The sequence below is a fragment of the Nansenia antarctica genome, assembly GCF_963989245.1.
Source record: "Nansenia antarctica genome assembly, chromosome: 5".
Classification (NCBI taxonomy): Eukaryota; Metazoa; Chordata; class Actinopteri; order Argentiniformes; family Microstomatidae; genus Nansenia; species Nansenia antarctica.
In genome coordinates, this window is record NC_137690.1 from 64,184,510 (window position 1) to 64,206,162 (window position 21,653).

Consider the following 21,653-nt stretch of genomic DNA (forward strand, 5'->3'; position numbering starts at 1 on the left):
CATCCCTACAGGCTAAATGTCTGCCCCTAAACTTCCAGTCTAGCCTGACCCACTTCTCTATTCTGGCACGTGCCTCTGTAAGACTGCAAGTCTGTTATCTGATGCAATGGGCCTGACTCACAGACCCCCGAGCGGCATTATTGCCCAGATCATAATGACACCTACTCGGTTTGGCTGACAGATTTGGGACTCCAAGTTTCAATAATGACATGGCAGAGGTCTTTAGAATTGGTTCAACCTTTGTTGAACTCTGACCTTGCATGAGTGACCTATGTGTATAAAGCAACAAATCAAGCTTTCTTACAGTGTTCTTTACACTGTACACTATCAATCATGTTGTGAATATGTGACAGGGTCTGATGAAAAGGTCCCCAAGTACGGCAACGTCATTTTTCTGTTTTTTCCAGATTATGAAAGGGCAGATTGCAAGCTTTCAAATGATGTGCCATTTACTGAAACAAGAAACACTGAAACAAGTTTATGCATATTTGAATGTTGATACCCCCCAAATCAACAAACCAAGAAATTCTGCAGTGTTTTCACAGACACTTTTCACCAGCAGGTAATGGGTGGGAACAATAGCTGGTTAACTCCATCCCCAACCACTCCCCCAGGACAACCACTCCCTCATTAAACTAGCTGTCATCTGTCAGTGGGGTTGTCAGCTAATCCCCAGGAAACAAACTTGCAGGGCTGACATGTTTAAATTGCTAAATAATAATAAGAATTCAAGATTCATGATTTCATGATTATTGCCATCTTATTGCAAAACGTTTCTTACATCCCATTGTAAGTGCAAGAGAGTAAAATACTTATGGCTTCAGTTTCAGTCAACATTGCAGCAGCAAGAGAAAACTAAATGGCAATGGAAAAAATGGAAACAAAAAGGAAACAATAATAATACTGTGTCCATGTGTATGCATTTATCATTATAGTCCATAATGCATCTAGTGGGACTTGTGTAGTTCCTTCCCATCCCATCTGGGCATCAAAGCTGAAATAAAAATAGAAGACAGTACGTTTACAATGATTGCCCACTGTTATCAACACACCATTTTTACAAAATCCTACTATGTTCATAAAATAGAATTGCTAATACAATAACAATGACAAATACCTGAAGTGCTGGTGACTCACATCAAGGTCTCATCTCTCAGAACCTCTCACCTCGTCAAGACAAATTTGAGGTCAGAGGTGTGGACACTTCTATAGTGTAGTCTTGCATGGTTTCCATAGACTCTCGTGAACATAGGGTACTGTACTTGTTGAAGTCATCCTACATACTGCACAGAAAGAAATAGGCTAGTGAAATAATTTCAATCAACAGGATTATTCTACAGCAAATCTACAAATCAGCAACATTCTCCAGCATTAAGCTGCTAAATATGAGTGCAGTTCGTGAATGAAACATTATTTTTGATTCCACACAACATTACCGTTCATTACAAAATAATTTACCTTTTCTATAATATCTCTAACAAAGCTAGCTAGCTAGCTAACAAGCTAACACTTGTTTGACTAGTGTAGTAAACACACACACACACACACACACACAAAATAACTTGTGTATATTCGTACAAAACAAATAAAACCATGCTGACAAAAAACAAACAAATAAGCTTCTAAAGCCCAATGCACACAGCGTGCGATTTCTGTTGCACGTCAACGTTCCATTTTGAAGTTTGAATGGAAGTCTATGAGAAAATCGCATCCCAATGCACACGGCCCCGATTTTAATCGCACGGCGAAAATTCGATTCCATTCATGACAACAATGGAAGTTGTCGTGCAACAGAAATCGCACGCTGTGTGCATTGGGCTTAACAAAGCTAGCTAGCTAACAAGCTAACACCTGTGTACACAACACTGACATAGCTTAGCATGTAACTCAGTACACTAGTTAACAAACTAACATGTTTGGCTATGGAATGTAACTCACTACATAGTTAACAAACTAACACGTTTGGCTATGCCATGTAACTCACTGTTGGTGTTTCTGGAACAAACATACAAACTTGTACATACACACAGCTTAGTAAACAACGCATGTTACTCAAAAACAAAGCAGAAGGTGTATTGACAGACCACAGTCCTGTGAATAGTATGTTGATCGACGAAACTTTCTCTGTGGAACTTGATTAAACCCAATGTTCTATAGTCTTGTTCCTGGGGACCCACAGTGTACGCAGGATGTTGTTTCAGCTCAGTACTAACAAACCTTGTTCAACTAACAAAGGTGATTCAATGATGTAGCACTTCATTCCATTACAGGACCATTTAGGTGCTGTAACAGAGATGGTACAGTAAATCCTTAATTACAATAAATGCACTGTGATTTATCTTGTGGATTAGTGTGGCATTGCACTCCACATTAGAGAGGAAAGAGTCCAAGGCTGTCTGGGCCCATATCTCTGTGCTTACCACTGAAGTCCTCTAAAGAAATCCTACTTTACTCCTCTCATCTTGACAGACGAAGCTGAGAAGGTTACGGTCATATGAAGGAGCAGATGGGGCTTGTGAGCCAGGCGGGCAGGGAAATGTTTCAGACATGCTTGGCATTCAACATGAGCCCAGATAGAACTGTCGACTGAGATGAAAGTTAACCACAAACGCAGATGCCACAAGGGATCTCTCCATGTGCAAAGTATGCGGGCTATCACAGTCACTGAAAATCTATGTTAATAGTCTGTTAATTGGTAAGATGAATAAATGTGTTCATTAAGTATAAATAGTCTACATTTAGCCTGAGCAATGATTCATGCACTTCTGATTCATGCATTCATTGATATAGGGATAGGTATTTATCTTAATTTTCATTAGTAAACTAGGAATAATTATGGACATCGATTGTGACAGTCTGTCAAAAATCGTTGTTAACAAAATAAAGGCAGACTGATGAAATAGTGTTGACAGCATCTGACCTGCAGTCAAACCTTTATTTTATTTTAGTAGCTATGTTTTTCTTTTACACCCCTGGGCTGGGATATTTAGTGACTTTCAACAACAACCTTGCATCATAAATATTTACAGTATACACACACACACACACACCACACAAACGCACACACACACACACACACACACACACACACACACACACACACACACACACACACACACACACACACACACACACACACACACACACACACTCTGCCTCATGTGTGTGTGTATATGGATTGTATTCTGATTTATACACTGTTCTGTTTTATATATATTCTGTTTTCATTGTATTCTGTTTTAGAACATTACAATCTCAAATGCACTATGATCCATAAATATAAAAAAACACAAAACAATGCTTTTTCAGGTGCATCACCAAAACATTTAATATCATGGAAAAGTTCATTATTTTCCGTAATTTAATTCAAAAAGTGAAACTTTCATATATTCTAGATTCATTACAATGAATTGGAATATTTCAAAAATCCAGTATCTCAAAATATTACAATATTATATTGTATAATATATATTATATATTATAATACAGAAATGTCGACCTTCTGAAAAGTATGTTAATTTATGCACTCAATACAAATTACTGCATCAGTGCGGTGTGGCATGGAGGTAATCAGCCTGTGGCACTGCTGAGGTGTTATGGAAGCCCAGGTTGCTTTGATAGCGGCCTTCAGCTCGTCTGCATTGTTGGGTCTGGTGTCTCTCATCCTCCCCTTGACAATACCCCATAGATTCTCTATGGGCTTCAGAGTTGGCGAGTGTTTCTTTGACTGAAGTGACTGGCGAATTCTCCAAATGGCTTCATGTGATTGGACGAACAAAAATGTCAATCTTTCAGCCCTGGACTCAATGCATGGTGCCCACCCATTTTCAGTGATTTGGCCAATCACATAATTATGTTTAAAATCATTATCATTAATTCTAAGACATGTGGTGATTAACCGGTTTGCGTCCTAGAAAGGCGATGTGAGCTTCTCTTCAAATAAGGTAGGCCCAAGCAACAATTGAGTTGTTGGCAGATATTACAATTGGACCACGTTTGGTAGTGCACGTTTGGTAGTGCATATGCATAGAGAATTATGAGGCGGCCGCCTCCGACAAAACTGCAATTGCGGCACTGCGCCGACGTGGTGGCGGGGGCGCTGTTTCGCAAATAAGTTAGCTTTCGTTTTTGCTAGCGAAATAGCTGATAGTTGATGTTGACTGCTCAAGGAGAATACATATTTGAAAGTACAGAATGCCTGAGAGCCTTATATTGCATTATATTACATTATATTTTGATTGGTCATCTGGTGCCTGAATATTCTGTTTTCCTTTTAGGTGGACCTTTTCTGATATTGTTGGCTTATGCTATGATAGAGCGTCTCTTCTTTCATGTAGCCAATCATTTCATCATTCTTGCATTGTGTTTTTGTTAAAAATGGCATGGGATAATGTGTATTGAGAAAAGTATGTATGTGTGTGTGTGTGTGTGTGTGTGTGTGTGTGTGTGTGTGTGTGTGTGTGTGTGAGAGAGAGAGAGAAACAAAGAGAGAGCGCTTTTGGCATCAGAAGGTTTTTGTAGGTAGCCTACTTCTCTAAAGAGCATTATTACTGTAACTTAGTTGGCACTGTATCTCGGATGTGATGCTGCTGTTGCTGCAGTGTGAACTATTGATGGGTATAGGCCCTAGACCTAATGGATTTATTAGCCCCCCCACTCAGTATCACCGCCAGCCGCCACTGATTATAATTGTTTTTAAATTATTTTGGGGGGGGTAAAAAAAATGGAGCTCCTGAGACCAGGCTGGGCTGCAGACAAAACTCAGACGGATGACGTCATAATCACAACAGTCGAGATGACATAAAAACGTCACAATCAAATGTGGGTTTATAAAAGACAATCGAGCCAGTTTGATGTCAGTATCACAAGGATCAAGACGCTATCACAAGGTAAGCGCTGGATGTGGCTGCGCGGGTGTGTGTGTGTGTGTGTGTGTGTGTGTGTGTGGGGCGGGGGTCTGGATGTGGCTGCGCGGGTGTGTGTGTGCGCGCGTGTGTGTGCGCGCGCGCTGAGTGTCAAAGTCTAACTCGTTTATTGTTTGAAAGTGATCAAAAGTGTATGCCAACAGAGATTCTTATGTAAAGAAGCTTTTGCTTTACAACCCGACGTCCTAGACATATTTTTTGAAGGTAGAAATACGAAAAGGAGAATGGCTTTTTGGCACGTTGCTTCAATCACAATGTCACGCAATATCAACGTCAGTCACTTTTGAAGTTCAAACAGCCTCACAGTCATTCTGGAATAATAATAATATATACATATAAAATCAGTGGCGGGCGGTGCATTTCACACCTAGGCCTTCAGTGATGTCCGACACATTCCTACCTGAATTATTCTACCTCTTAATACCATCGTTATGACGCCATGGCTCTAGAAACTAGACAGAAACACAGTATAACCGGGTGTTGCATCACCTTAACATAGTCAGACAAGTACAACAGAGTTATATTAATATTTCCGAAGCATTTTTAATCAATAAATCCGCATTTACAATGAAGAGTGTTAAACTAACATCTTTAAGATCTCTACATTACCCACGTCTGTCGTCTCGTCCACCATAATAGCGACAAAGGGTGCCTTTTTAATCTCCATTTTGATCTCTTCTTCCATCACTTCAGCAATAGCAAAAATCAGGTCGTTTTGTATTTTGCCTGACGTCCCAGTAAACACTTTGTTTGTGGACAGGTGGTAATGTAAATCTGGGTTGTTTTCAGCCAGAAAAGAAAGAAGCTCAACGTAGTTTCCTCTGTTTGTGGACTTGGCGCTTTCATTGTGTCCCCTAAATGAAAGTTATTGTTTACCCAAAAACAGGACACAATCGATCAGTATTATCGATCAGTCAACGAAAGCTTTCGTTGTGAGGCTCCGTTTCCCTGCGCACTTTCAAAAGTTTCACATCTACCGGCATAGTTCCGCATCTCAATAGTGAATATCAATAGTGCGTATCAATAGTGCGTAGCAATAGTGCGTATCCAATCAAAAGACGTGCTGTGTGCTGACATCATTGAGCCTTACAGCAGGCGCCGTTGTTGCTTTTGCTCGCATCTACGTAGGTTTACTAGGTACGCCACAGGTTTTCTCGTTCCAATGTTAAGTTACAGGTCGAATCCGCAGCACCGTTTAATGTGAAGGCGGGCAGATTTTTGAGCCCCCTAGCAACACATTTTGATTGGATAAAAGCTCTAACATAAAGGCCAGCCCTCCAAATCTCAATCGGAGACTGGAAGCAGCGCAACCAAGAGGAAAGCTATGAAATGAAGAGAATAGACTATGGGGAATCATTAATACATATTTGTGGAAAATATATATTAAAATAAAATGTATATTCTGATGATGTTTAGGCCAGCAGAGAAGGCCTTGCTGGCCCTGACGGCACACCACTGTATAAAATACGTCTTTTCACATTCTCTTCCTTGTTCAGTTGTTTGTAGAAAGTTATAGAAATGCCAAATAAGAAGAAGCACCAGGGAGATGACTTCAATATCGAGTCTGCTCGGCAGCTTGAAACTGAATTGCACGATGACTACATCGCCCAGGGAGCGGCCCCACAGGCCCACAGAGCAGCCAGCCCGGAGGACCAACCCAGAGGTGTGTGTGTGTGTGTGTGTGTGTGTGTGTGTGTGTGTGTGTGTGTGTGTGTGTGTGTGTGTGTGTGCGTGCGTGCGTGCGTGCGTGCGTGCGTGCGTGTGTGTGTGTGTGTGTGTGTGTGTGTGTGTGTGTGTGCGCGCTGAGTAGAGATCAACGTGGGTCTTGTGTGTAAATTACCGGAGGGTCTTGAATTACAGATTTGCGCTTTAAAAATTTGCCTTGACAAGTAAAAGTCTATGGGCTTGACGGCCCGCCTGTATTCTGTAAATTTCTTTTATTTATCTATTTTGTGTTGGAAGTAGCCTACTAGACATAATGCAAGAAACAGATCAGTATTCTTGCTAAAATTGATTTATTAATGTACTATGTTATAAGAATGTTCATGCATACATTCTAAATATTCCATTATGCACTCCAGCAGACATCATACATAGAGTAGAGATCAATGTGGGTCTTGTGTGTAAATTACCAGAGAGTCTTGAATTACAGATTTTCGCTTAAAACATTTGCCTTGACAAGTAAAAGTCTATGGGCTCCGCTTGACGGCCCGCCTGTATTAATAGATTGTTGTAACGTTATAGGTTACATGATTAACTTTAATTGGTCCCAGAAGGCCTTGCGGCAAGACGTCATAGAAGTTGACAGTTTAGTTTGTTGTTTTTGAGAAATGCAAATTGTAACGTCCAGAATTAAAGTGAATATCCAGTGTAGGCCAACACATTTTTTTATATAAAGAAGCTTTCGCTTTATAACCTGACGTTCTAGCCATCATTTAGGAAGGTAGAAAATACTACAAGGATACGGCTTTTTGGCCGTATCCTTGTAGTAATTTCACATTAAGTAATTTCACATTCTCTTCCTTCCGTTTTTTATATTGTAGCCATTGTAGAGAAGTGCAGGGCCCTGTTGGAGTACCAGGCCCTCCTGGAGACTGTCACTGCAGAGGACAAGAGTCTGCAGAGTGAGGCCCTGGAGGACAAGGAGGCAGCGGAGGAGGAGAAGAAGTGGAGGGCCCTGTTGTTGTACCATCCTAACCTGTTGTTGTGCCAGGCCCTCCTGGTGACCGTCACTGCAGAGGACAAGAGTCTGCTGAGTGAGGCCCTGGAGGACAAGGAGGCAGCGGAGGAGGCTCTGGTCCTTTGCAGGGAGGAGGTGGAAGAAGGCAGACTGAGAGAGAGCGACCTCCAACAAAAACTCCACGTTATGGAGCAGGAGAAGAGGAGCCTCGTCTGTGACAACTCCGACCTGGAGAAGGAGAGGAGCCAGGCCCTCGCTGCCCAGCGAGAGACTGAGGGGAGCCTGGCCAGGGTCAAGGCGACCCTCCTGGAGACCGCCAACGCCACCAGGGAGGCAGAGGACCACATCAAGGCCCTGCAGAAAGAGGCCCTGGAGGACAAGCTGGCGGCAGCTGAGAAGGCTCAGGTGCTTGACAGGAAGGTGGAGAAAAGCAGACAGAGAGAGAGATTTTTTTTTTATGAGGTATCCCTCAAAAATGGAGCAGGAGAAGACGAGCAGGAGAAGAGGAGTCTTGTCTTGAGCAGGAGAAGAGGAGTCTTGAAGGAGAGGAGCCAGGCAGTCGCTGCCCAGCGAGAGACTGAGGGGAGCCTGGCCGGGGTCAAGGCGACCCTCCTGGAGACCGTCGAAGCCACCAGGGAGGCAGAGGACCACATCAAGGCCCTGCAGAAAGAGGCCCTGGAGGACAAGCTGGCGGCAGCTGAGAAGGCTCAGGTGCTTGACAGGGAGGTGGAGGAAAGCAGACAGAGAGAGAGAGACCTCAAAAGAAAAGTCCATGTTATGGAGCAGGAGAAGAGGAGTCTTGTCTGTGACAAGAAGAAGAAAGGGAAATTCAGAAAATTCTGTTCAATGGTGAAGCGCAAGGTAAAACAGAAATATACAGTGAATTTATAAGAGAGCCACATTCCACATAATTTCACATTAAGGAAATGTAATGTAAAGGTAAAGTCTTACCAGTTTATCGTAAAACAACGAACAAGCTATGCATTGTTGTTGTAGGAATACTGGGGTTTTAAGAGATATGTTCTGTCATTGATTCTTCTTCTGTAACAACTGATATAGTGCAAGAGGACTAACCAGGCTGGTGTCCAGCCTCCAGCCCCAGGACAGGAGGACATCAATGATGGTGTCCAGCCTCCAGCTGAAGGACAGAAGGACATCAAGGTAGGAATCCAGCCTCCAGCCCCAGGACAGAAGGGCATCGAGGTTGCCCACGACGATGGACACAGCAGAGGTAAGTCAACATGTAGAACACATAGACCAAGGACATACTAACCAAACTAATGAAGTATTCTATTCTGTAGCTAAGGCCTGGTGAAGCTCATATGAACTCTCTCTCCTCTCTCTAGCGGCCAGCCCAGTGACAGCTGACACGACGCCTTGTGAGGAGAGCGGAGCTTCAAAGAAACAGAAGCGTTCCCGCCTCCAGAGGATGCTCACATCTGTGAAGAGCCTTGGGCTGCTGAGCTGCTGTTCAGGCAGACGGCCTCCGTCCCCCCAGTAACCGTCTTCACGACGATGGACACAGCAGAGGTAAGTCAACACATAGAACACATAGACCAAGGACATACTAACTAAACTAAGAAAGTATTCTATTCTGTAGCTATAGGCCTGGTGAAGCTCATATGAACTCTCTCTCCTGTCTCTAGCGCCCGACTCCTCCAGAGGACGCTCACAACTGCAAACAGCCTTGGCCGGAGCTGCTGTCCACGGTGAATAAAAAATAATTTGGATTCCATTCCTTTTGCTTGTGCATTTTTCATATCTTGTGAACTTGTTATGCTGAAGATTGTGTAACTAGATAAGTGATCTTAAATATCATAGATAGAAGCAACTGCGATTACAGCAACAATTATTGCCATGAAAAAAATTGCATTACATTGACTTCTATGAGAAACCACTTTCCTGGGGAGGCCTGGCCTCCCTCAATACAAACGGATAGGGATTCTGGCCTGTAGGTGCTTTACAATTGCAATATTGGGTTTTAGCCATGGAAAAATTCAGATGTATGAACAAAACGGAAATAATATTAATATAAAAATTAAAAAAATATGTTTTTTGTTAAATAAATAAATATAATTATTGCTTTTTTAAATCTCTCTCTCTTCTCTCAAATTATTGGGGAGGCCAGGCCTCCTCCACCTCTATGGAGGAGCCTCCACTGGTACACAGTCAATCCTAACATCACCACTAGACAACCATAGGATACCCCTTACATTTAGACATGGGTACACACAGTCAGTCCTAACATCACCACTAGACAACCATAGGATACCCCTTACATTTAGACAAGGGTACACACAGTCAATCCTAACATCACCACTAGACAACCATAGGATACCCCTTACATTTAGACAAGGGTACACACAGTCAATCCTAACATCACCACTAGACAACCATAGGATACCCCTTACATTTAGACAAGGGTACACACAGTCAATCCTAACATCACCACTAGACAACCATAGGATACCCCTTACATTTAGACAAGGGTATACAGTCAATCCTAACATCACCACTAGACAACCATAGGATACCTCTTACATTTAGACAAGGGTACACACAGTCAATCCTAACATCACCACTAGACAACCATAGGATACCCCTATAGTTCCTACATTAAGTAAGTGACTACAGGTGGTCAGAATCAAATACCTGGTTGAAAGTAAAATACTTTGAACATCCCTGCATGAAAACACAAAAGGGCATCTAAATTCAGCACATTTATTTATACATTACTTGACACCATGATGTCAATGGGAAAAGAGCGGCGCAAAGCTACCAGCGATCATTTCAAAACAGCGATAATCGAGGCTGTGTTCGTAAAAAACGCTCTGGAAATCTGATCACCACTCATGGAATGCTTCTTATCCAATCAAATTACTTGGTCCCTTTATGACGTTGCACCTAGTGTGCGTTCCGGGCGGCACTCTCAGAGCAAAATTACGAACGCAGCCCAGCGCGGTCGGCCCGGGCCGATATAAAATGTTTTGGGCCGCGGTCTGCTGAAATAAGTTATTTTCAATGAAAATCACCAGAGACAAAATTACAAATATGTTATTCATTTATTTTTTATAAAATACATTCTGAGCGGCCCAGAGTCTCGCGGCCCTCCTGGCATTTGCCAGGCTTGCCCGATGGCCAGTCCGCCACTGACAGCATCTGACCTGCAGTCAAACCTTTATTTTATTTTAGTAGCTATGTTTTTCTTTTACACCCCTGGGCTGGGATATTTAGTGACTTTCAACAACAACCTTGCATCATAAATATTTACAGTATACACACACACACACACACACACACACACACCACACAAACGCACATCTGTGCCTCATGTGTGTGTGTGTGTGTGTGTGTGTGTGTGTGTGTGTGTGTGTGTGTGTGTGTGTGTATATGGATTGTATTCTGATTTATACACTGTTCTGTTTTATATATTCTGTTTTCATTGTATTCTGTTTTTACAATGCACTATGATCCATAAACATAAAAAACAAAAAACAATGCTTTTTCAGGTGCATCACAAAGACATTTAATATCATGGAAAAGTTCATTATTTTCCGTAATTTAATTTAAAAAGTGAAACTTTCATATATTCTAGATTCATTACAATGAAGTGGAATATTTCAAAAAATCCAGTATCTCAAAATATTACAATATTACATAAGGATTTATAATACAGAAATGTCGACCTTCTGAAAAGTATGTTTATTTATACACTCAATACAAATTACTGCATCAATGCAGCGTGGCATGGAGGTAATCAGCCTGTGGCACTGCTGAGGTGTTATGGAAGCCCAGGTTGCTTTGATAGCGGCCTTCAGCACGTCTGCATTGTTGGGTCTGGTGTCTCTCATCCTCCCCTTGACAATACCCCATAGATTCTCTATGGGCTTCAGGTCAGGCGAGTTGGCTGGCCAATCAAGCACAGTATGGTACAGTATGGTAATACTACCACGGTAATTAAACCAGTTACTGGTCGTATTGGCACTTTGGGCAGGTGTCAAGGTGTTCCAAGTCCTGCTGGAAAATGAAATCAGCATCTCCATAAAGCTTGTCAACAGACGGAAGCATGAAGTGCTCTAAAATCTCCTGATAGATGGCTGCATTGACTCTGGGCTTGATAAAACACAGTGGACCAACACCAGCAGATGACATGGCACTCCAAATCATCACTGACTGTGGAAACTTCACACTGGACTTCAAGCAACTTGGATTCTGTGCCTCTCCAGTCTTCCTCCAGACTCTGGGACCTTGATTTCCAAATTAAATGCAACATTTACTTTCATCTGAAAAGAGGACTTTGGACAACTGACTAACGGTCCAGTTCTTTTTCTCCTTAGGCCAGGTAAGACGCTTCTGACATTGTCTCTGGTTCAGGAGTGGCTTGACACTAGGAATGCAACACTTGTAGCCCAGTTCCTGGATATGTCTGTGCGTGGTGGCTCTTGATGCACTGACTCCAGCCTCAGTCCACTGCTTGTGAAGCTCCCCCAAGTTCTTGATTTGGCCTTGCTTGACAATCCTCGCAAGGCTGCAGTCATCCCTGTTGCTTGTGCGCCTACCTTGCTTGTTTTCCTACCACACTTTTCCCTTCCAGTCAACTTTCCATGGGCTTCCCTAACACCTCAGCATTGATGCAGTAATTTGTGCAAAAGGAGCCCAGACCAAGTATTGAGTGCATAAATTAACATACTTTTCAGAAGGTCAACATTTCTGTTTTATAATTCCTTTTTTTTATTGTTCTTTTGTAATATTCAAATATTTTGAGATACTGGATTTTTGATTTTCATGAGCTGTAAGCCATAATCATCAACATTAAAACAAAAAAGGCTTGAAATATTTCACTTTATGTGTAATGAATCTACATTTTTTATTTGATTAAAGTTTGTTTTTATTGTTGTCAGTTGCTTTGGACAAAGGCGTCTGCTAAATGCCCTACACATTATTATAACGGTTTATAGACACATCGCTTTTTGGGGTGGGACTTTTTATCTCTCGCACACAGGGTGGGCGGTTTTGGGCAGGGACTGTTTTCTACGTCACAGAAATAGGATGCGTTCGTAAAATTGCTGTGGAAATCTGATCGGCACTCGTGGAATGCCTCTTGTCCAATCAAATTACGTGATCCCTTTAATGACGTTGAACCCAGTGTGCGCTCCGGCGCTCTCAGGGCGAACTTACGAACGCAACCACAGAGTTGTCGCAGGCCAGGGGGAAACACAGAACGAAGGAAAGGTGAGTGAAGCAGTAGCAAGAATGTTTCTAGAAACGTGGTTTGTTTACTATAGATCGTTTTTTCAAGCGAAACTGTACTTTCCTTATAACACGTGGAACAACTTCCCCCGAGAGGAAATCACGTGGTACTTTCGTATAACTTTGATCCAAACTTAGCCATCAATACTCAGTTCATCCAAGGACAGCTAAAGTTAGCAAGCTAACTATTGCCTGATCATATGTCACAGAAGCTGGCTAGCTAGCTATAGATCTGTACAACCTAATCTGTCATTGATTTACATGTCAAGAGTAAAGAGCCTGAGTCTCTCTGCCCGAATGCTCAATGTCAGGCGACCTTAACTCTGTCACGTGCTTAGCCTGCGGGACTTTTCTACTACGGGAAGTTGCTACCCTACTCATGTAGCAACGAGTAGACAGTGCACAGAGCTGCCAAGTCTCACGCAATCACCGTGCACTGCATGACATTCGCAAGATTGTTGAATTAATCGAAACATGAGTATCAGTGATGCTGACATGCTTTGCTTTGAATGGTGCACTGACAGAATTGACCAGACATTTCAGTTTCAGTTTCCATTTTCATTTTCTGTTCTTGGCAGGATGCCAAAGGAGGAGATGAAGAAGCCTCTCCTGAGAGGTGCCAGACATCTGGAGACCTCTCTGTCAGAGCCCTGTAACCCCATGGTGGGCATCCTTGGCACCGGGGACTTCTCCCGCTCCCTGGCCACGAGGCTGGTGGCTTCGGGGCACCAGGTGGTGGTGGGCAGCCGGAACCCCAAGCGTTGTGCGGCACTGTTCCCCGAAGAGGCCGAGGTGACCTCCCAGCAGCAGGCGGCGACCCAGGCCGACCTGGTCTTCGTGGCCCTCTTCCCCGACCACTACTCCACCCTGGCCGGCCTGAGGGAGAAGCTGGCGGGGAAGACTCTGGTGGACGTCAGCAACGGCACCCAGCTCAACAGGGACCTGCCGTCCCACGCGGAGCAGCTCGCCTCTCTCTTCCCTGAGAGCCACGTGGTGAAGGGCTTTAATGTGATCTCAGCCTGGGCCCTCCAGACGGGGCCACGGGATGGCAGCAGACAGGTAAGGGCCTCTGCGGAGAATACTCCCATTACTCTGAAAATGAAGAAGTGTACAGTGGCATCTATTCCCTTCTGATTGAATCATTGGATTAGGCCTACTGTTGACATGTTGACATGTTTCACTTGTTAAATATCAGCCTCTAAGCCTAGTAATCCCAGATGTTATTGTATACCTGTCGGTGGCAGGCCTGTATTTTACTATTGGTGTAGTGTCCCTGTGAGTTTTAGATTCGATTCGATTCGATTCAACTTTCATTGTAGAGTACTAGTACCAGACAAGTACCAGACAACAAAAAGCAGTTTAGCATCGAAGCAGAAGTGCGAATAGTGATATAAGAACTTGATATAAAAACATGACAATGATAGTGCTATGTACATTATGGCAAGTACAGTAGTTTAGAGGTAAAGGTTATGAGCTATGTACATGTACACATACAAATATGTGCATATGTACATGTACACATACAAATATGTGTACATAAGCAGAAATTAAATGTATGTATTTTCTTTTGTTAGTGAATTAATAAGAATCCATTTTTGTCATTTTCTTGTTCCGTTTTATTATTTTGTATTTTTGAGGAAAATACTGTGGAATCGTTCCTGTTTTGTTTGAGTGATGTGCTCTAAGCCAATCAGATCACTTTAGAAGAGATGTGTTGAGAGTTTGAGGAAGTGCACGCCAGTGGCACAAATGAATGATTGAGAGGTAAACAGACATACCCATATATAAAATAAAATAACCATATTTTTGTTATTTCCTATTGATTAACCCTAACCCTGTATTTTGTTTCTTCTTAAAAGGTTTATATAGCCTACTTACTTGTTTTCTGGGGACATACAATTACAATTACATACACTTGTATATCTGATCTGATCTATTTGCAAACAAGAAAAGTTAGCCAGCTCAACTCAAGACTCAGAATCCCTTAATTAATTACCTCAGGAGAGGGTTACCTACAGTTATGGTAGTTTATGTACAGTATGTATAAAAGAGGCTATATCAAAGAGGCAATGTGCAATAATACGGTATACGGTTGGTGTCTCCGTGGCGAAGATTCCCTAAACTGCCTGACTCTTTATGGTTATACTCTGCCCCCCCTGTCCAGGTGCTGATTTGCAGTGACAGCATTAAGGCAAAGAGTGCTGTAGTCCAGGTTTGCAGCAGTATGGGCTTCATCCCCGTAGACATGGGCTGTCTTTCCTCTGCACGGGAGATAGAGAACACCCCCCTGTACCTCTTCCCCTCATGGCGAGCCCCAGCCCTCTGCACCCTCTGCCTCTTCTTGTTCTTCTTCGCCTACAACTTCGTCAGAGACATCCTGCATCCGTACGTCACCGCAGAGAAGAATGTGTTCTACAAACTGCCCGTGGACACGGTCAACGTCACCCTGCCCTCTGTGGCCTTGGTGACTCTGTCCTTGGTCTACCTGCCTGGCCTCATGGCTGCGTTCCTGCAGTTGTCGTGGGGCACAAAGTACAGGCGTTTCCCCTGTTGGCTGGACCGCTGGCTGCAGCTGCGCAAGCAGTTGGGCCTCTCCAGCTTCTTCTGCGCTGCCTTGCATGCCGTCTACAGCCTGTGTCTACCCATGCGCAGATCAGCCCGCTACAAGCTACTGAACGAGGCCTTTAAACAGGTGAGGACCTGGAGATGATGATAGGTTTGAAACATTACAACCACGGCCACTTACGTAAATACTGACTCATCAAGACCGCACACATGCACAAGGCTCTGTCCACCTCTTTTGTGTCAATATTCCTTTAGCTGTCTGTGTGTGTGTGAACATCATATCTATGACATCAGATGTACAGTACTCGTATAACATAACAAACTTTTGTATACATAACAAACTTTTCTATACAGAGAGGGGTGTGCTTGGCTACGACATGGTTGTGCTGTTCTCACAGGTTAATGTTTATGAGTGTGTCTATCTGTGTTTGCTGGGAAGGTGAAGGCGGGCCAGGAGGTCTCATGGGTGGAGGAGGAGGTGTGGAGGATGGAGCTCTACCTGTCTGTAGGGATCCTGGCTCTGGGACTTCTCTCTCTGCTGGCCATCTCCTCACTGCCCACTGTGGGGAACTCCCTCAACTGGAGAGAGTTCAGCTTTGTACAGGTCAGTTTGCTTTAGACATACACACACACACACATACACGCACACACACACACACACACACACACACAGTGAGCATGAGCAGCCCAGTAGTGCTGCACAAGGCTGCCTTCCCCGGGGTGTCAAACTTGTTTTGGTTGCGGACTTCATTGGACCAAATGCAACCTCACGTGGGCTGGAAAAATAATAATACATTTGCTAATAAAACGAATGTTCCACTGTGGGTCTGATTGGACTAACAGTGCAGCTCAGAGGGACACCCTTGTGGCAATGTCTGTCAAAACAGGACTCTCTCCTCTCTCCTGCGCCTCAGAATGCATGAAGGGGAACTCGGTATTATGATTCCATTTTCCAGGGATTTGTCGTTCTTTTAGCTTTTGAACTTTTCCCCTTCATATTTATGTTAAGCTGATCCAGTTGGAGCAAGATTAGTCACATGCTGCTAGTCCCTGTGATGAAAGGGAGGGGTTCTGCTTGGCCTGTCAGACTGCCTGCAGCCCGGGGAAATGTTTTATAAGCATTATTCTCCATCTAGATTACGGTCCGGTCCCTTAAGCCTGCAACCCCAGACAGACTGAGTCCAGTCCAGCCGGACATGTAGTGTGGACTTTGCTTTAAGGAGTAGGCTGGCTGGTATTAGGAATTAACTACTCTTCAACTCTAAACGAGAGCCTGGTATCATTATTAAGAAGGCCTGAGGCAGGCATGCATGAAATACTCATAGCAAAGTAAACATAAATATTTAGAGATAAAGTGGATGAATCATAACTGTAAAACGTCCCTCTTCGTAACGTTAATTATCCTCTGCCTGCCCTGAGTGCCGTCGGCTGTACAAATAATTAGAGGATCCCACCGACACACACACACACACACACACACACACACACGTACACACACACACACACACGCACACACACACACACACACACACACTCACTCACACTCACACACTGACGACAGGAGCTCATTAAGGTCATATGTGCGTGTAGGTCACACTACTCCCCAGGGTCTCTTAACTACACTAGTGCCCTCATGATGAGCGAATGTACTGCGCTTATAAAAGACCACTCCCTATCCACTAGGGGTGCAATGGTTCTCGTTTTTTATATCGAACTGTACGGTTCTCCAGCCACGGTTCAAAATGCACTAGTGAACGTCGGTTTCTCGGTTTATGCTGCGATCCATTGAAAGTCGGAGGTCGAGTTTGTCTGGAGCGCAGTTGCTTCTTGTTCAAATGTTTGTTCAATGAGAACATCATGGCAAGAGTTTGAGGAAGTCCCGGATTGCTACAAATCTGCGTTGTGGAGTCATTTCAGTTTATGTGCATAATGCGCATATGAATGAATGAATGAATGAATGAATGAATGGTCTTTGTTGTCATTGGTACAGTACAGGTACCATACAACGAAATTTGGGAGGGGGGGCTCCCCTGGCGCTAGGAAAAAAACTAAAAACAAGAAGGGAAAAGAGCTGGTTTACATAAATAAAGGCTATGTACACTATCCACTATACTATACTATACAAATAAAACACTGTGCTGTACTCTATGCTATGCTATACCTATTCTAACATTTCCTATCTCTGAACCTTATGTACCCGAGGGTTGTCATATGGTCTACCTGTCAAGCCTAAGGTGCACTTTTATTTTAATTCTTCCTCTCCTATACCAGTAGTCAAGCCTATTTTTACATTTGAAAGTGTTTTCTGTTGATATATATTTCTATTTGTTATATTATACTTTATATTATAATATACCAGTCATATTCTGGAATGTGTCTGAATGTTAAAGTTCCATAAGTATAAGTAAAGCAAAATAAATGAAAGTAACAGTTTGTATATAAATAGTAGCATTTTCTTTCTCCTTACGCACAAAACATGTACCGAAACGTACCGAACCGTTGGCCAACTGAACTGTTGCACCCCTACGAACCACTGCCTTTCACTGAACTGTCAAGTTATTAGGTTGTAAGTCAAATCCCAGATCTAGGCAAGGTTCCTCATCTGTGTCTACAAAGTTCTTCAGAAAGGGCCTTGAATGGGCCTGAAAGGCTGTGAGCTTATTTAAGGTCATCGCTGATGTTTGGTGTTGAAAATGTTTTTTTAAATATATACTGTATATATATGTTGTTTTAGTGCATTTCTGCTTTATTGGGATAGAGACAGTAGAGATTGACAGGAAGGATGGGTGAGAGAGAGGAGGGATGCAGGATAGATTGATGGCCGATTACACCACCAAGGCGCCCCCAAGGTGTTGAAAATGAACAGGAGGTCATGACAATCGTGGTCCTGATTTTTTTAAGATGACATAACTATTTTGACGATGACAGCGACATTGCTAACTGAAATCATTTACAGCTGAAGGGTGTGCACTAGGGGTGCAACGGTTCTTGGATTTATATTGAACAGTACGGTTCGCCTTCCACGGTTCAATACACTAGTGAACCGTGGCGTTTTCCGGTTTATCTCGAAGCCATGGTATATCGGCACAGCTAGGGGGTGTAACAGCACTCCGCTTTGCGTCGTGCCTAACCACCCCGCTAGCTGTGCCGATATCCACGATATACCACGGCTTCTCATTCCATAACTCTTAAGTAAACCACCAATAACAATACTGTTCCTACTACTACTACTACACTAATTAGCAAGAAAATAGCCTTTTATTGGACCAGGAAGTAATGTGTTTGATGGATGAACTCCTAGTACTCCATGCTTTGCACCTTCCAGCCAGCCACAGAGGCATGTTGAAGCTAAGATGCACGTTAGTAAACACAAACGATGACTGACTTCACTCCTCCCCAAAGCTCCTTGTGGTTTTCAAAGAACATGTGATCATACCCAAATACATCACTGGCCCTTGAACCACATACTTGATCTCTCCTGACACGCACACACACACACACACACACACACACACACACACACACACACACACACACACACACACACACACACACACACACACACACACACACAATTACACACACACACACACACAATTACACACACACACACACACACACACACACACACTGTGATCAATCAACTTTCACTTGACTTGGGATAGGTATACAGGGGCCGGTTGCATAAAGATAGATTAAGACTGGTCTAAGCTAGCTAACACTGTAACTCTAGCGAGGTTAAAACTGCTAAGCAGTATACTTTTCTCCACATTATATTCCTCCAATATACATACGCTTTCAGCAGAAGAAAATTGAGTATCTCTCATATCTTCCTCCGCTAAGTGTAGCTGTTTCGGCCGCCATGTTTTTTTTTCTTCCGTCAAGTGTCTTATTTTACCCAGAATGCATTGCATGACAGGCTATCTAAGTCAGTCTTACCTTAGTCACTCATAGGCTAGCTTTATGCAACAGGACCATTTTAGAGTCTATATAGCAAGACTGACTTAAAGTGAGATCTAAGTCTAAGACTGGGTCTATATTTATGCAACCGGCCCCAGGTGTGGGTGGTGTTCAAGGCAAGCCATTGGCTAAACGCAAAGCCAGCATCATCCACCCACCCCAACATTACCCTCATTCCTTTCAAGTGCAGCACCACAGAGGGAGGACAGGTGATGCCCTAAACATAGTAGCTAACAATTGGTTAACACGTGGCTATAAATTAAAACAGAATGACAAAAGGGGAGGGGGTTAAGGGAGCAATTTTGATAGGCTTAGAGCCATGTAGGCAGTTAGAGGACTGTGGATTGGTCAAGTACCACTGGGATAAAGCTAATAAACGCGAATAACAAGATTTTACAAATGATTTCAATGAAAAAAATGAAAAATGTTTCTTCATTATGTGATAAATCGGTGTGCCACGCAACACCACCTTGTGTGCCAACCTTGGCATGTGTGCCAGAGGTTGCCAACACCTTTCAGGCATATCCATCAAATGCTCCTATAGTGATTCCCCTTCATGTATTAATCATGGTCTCTTCTCTCCCCTGCAGTCTAGACTGGGCTACTGTGCCCTGGTGATGGCCACCCTGCACACCCTCATCTTCGGATGGGACAGAGGCTTTGATCCAAAGCAATACCGCTTCTACCTCCCCCCCACCTTCCTGCTGGTGCTGGTCCTGCCGTGGGTCGTGCTGCTGGGCAGGCTGAGTCTGTCCCTGCCCTGCATGGCGCTGCGCCTCAGACAGATCCGCAGGGGCTGGGAGGAGAACCGTCACATCCGCTTCACACTGCCTGAGGAGGACTGCAATGGTTGCTCACGAGAGGACATCAGTAACGTCTGAGAAACACTGACACACACACACACACAGACACAGACACACACTCACACACACACACACACACACACACACACACACACACACACACAATTTAGGTGGCATCAGGAGCAATTGAAGGATTTCCATGACTTTTTATTTTCTTACTAAATACATCTATGGGGAAATACAACTTTGTTGTACTTTGTGTTGAGAATGATATTTCAAATACAGTAGTCTGTTTGTCTTGCTATCACTTATCAAGGGAAATGAACCATGCTCGCTATGCCTCCTGCACTTTGTATCGTAAAACAAGTCTTTCATTAGATCAAAATTAATGTGTGATCATTTAATGTGTGTGCCAGAGATTGTACAATCAAGTCAAAAAAAATTGCTGGCAGCAAACCCATGTTGGGTTGAGGTCAGAATGTGTTGTCCCTGTTGAAGTCTACACAAAATAATATATGGGTCTAATTTAAAGATATTTTATAAAGATAGATGCATTTGATCAAACTGACCTGCTGTCTTGGAGACTCAATGGTCATCTTCAATTTGTACATATTATTTTATTTGTATTGGCTGTTACAAAAGTTTTATAATGTTATGTCACTTCTGTAAAATGTCCTTAATTGCTTGTTAGTTCATTAATGAAATCAAAGAATTATCATTATATCATATAATTATATTTTGGTTGTGCTTGTTACAAGAATAAACACAATATTTTCCACAACTTATAGTGTATTTGCTTCATGACTGATTTGATTTAATTGTCATGCACCTTCCAACAACGGTACCAAGCCTGTATGGGCTTATAACAAGTTGTCTGTGCAGGGCCGGCCCAAGGCATAAACGGACTAAGCGGTCGCCATAACCATAAACTTAACCCTAACCGTAACCTTAACCTTAACTCTAACCCTAACCCTAACACTAACAACGTTAGCAAACTAGCCCGCTCCTGTAGCCCAGATGACTTCCGTTGACAGCTCTGCAGCCAATCATAATGTGTAATGTCATCACAGCCAATTATACAGTGATACGTATCAGTAATGGCAGGACCCCGATCAAATTCCGACAACCGTTCAAGTTCTGTACCTACACCGGCCGGTGCGAAATGCATTCTGGGATGCAGTATGCATACTGCAGTGTGAACGGTCGGCTGGTATTGGCATACTTATTATGAATTTAGTAGGCAGTATGCAGTATATACTCATTGAATAGGCTATGCTAGTATGCAGTATGCTCGTAGCCTATGCCATTTCGAACACAGCCACAGCCAGGTATTTCAGTTGACACGGGTCACTAGAATGAATGACTACACGTGACAATGCAGTCACACTGCTGCTGGTATTCATTATGAATGTCCTTAAGTGCCCCCGTGCAAGGCCCCCCTTAGTCTTGTAATTTGCTCCAATTCTAAAT

At 43.2% G+C, this 21,653-nt stretch overlaps 1 protein-coding gene across 1 annotated transcript; it reads left to right on the forward strand.

The window, feature by feature from the left end:
* Nucleotides 1-12,807: 12,807 nt before the first annotated feature.
* Nucleotides 12,808-20,853, forward strand: LOC308159312 (metalloreductase STEAP3-like). The gene is made up of 5 exons (XM_080533077.1): nt 12,808-12,837; nt 13,434-13,914; nt 15,020-15,547; nt 15,860-16,024; nt 19,971-20,853. The coding sequence occupies exons 2-5, from the start codon at nt 13,435-13,437 to the stop codon at nt 20,259-20,261; spliced, it is 1,464 nt and encodes a 487-aa protein (XP_080389203.1). The 5' UTR covers nt 12,808-12,837; nt 13,434; the 3' UTR covers nt 20,262-20,853.
* The last annotated feature ends 800 nt before the right edge of the window (nt 20,854-21,653 follow it).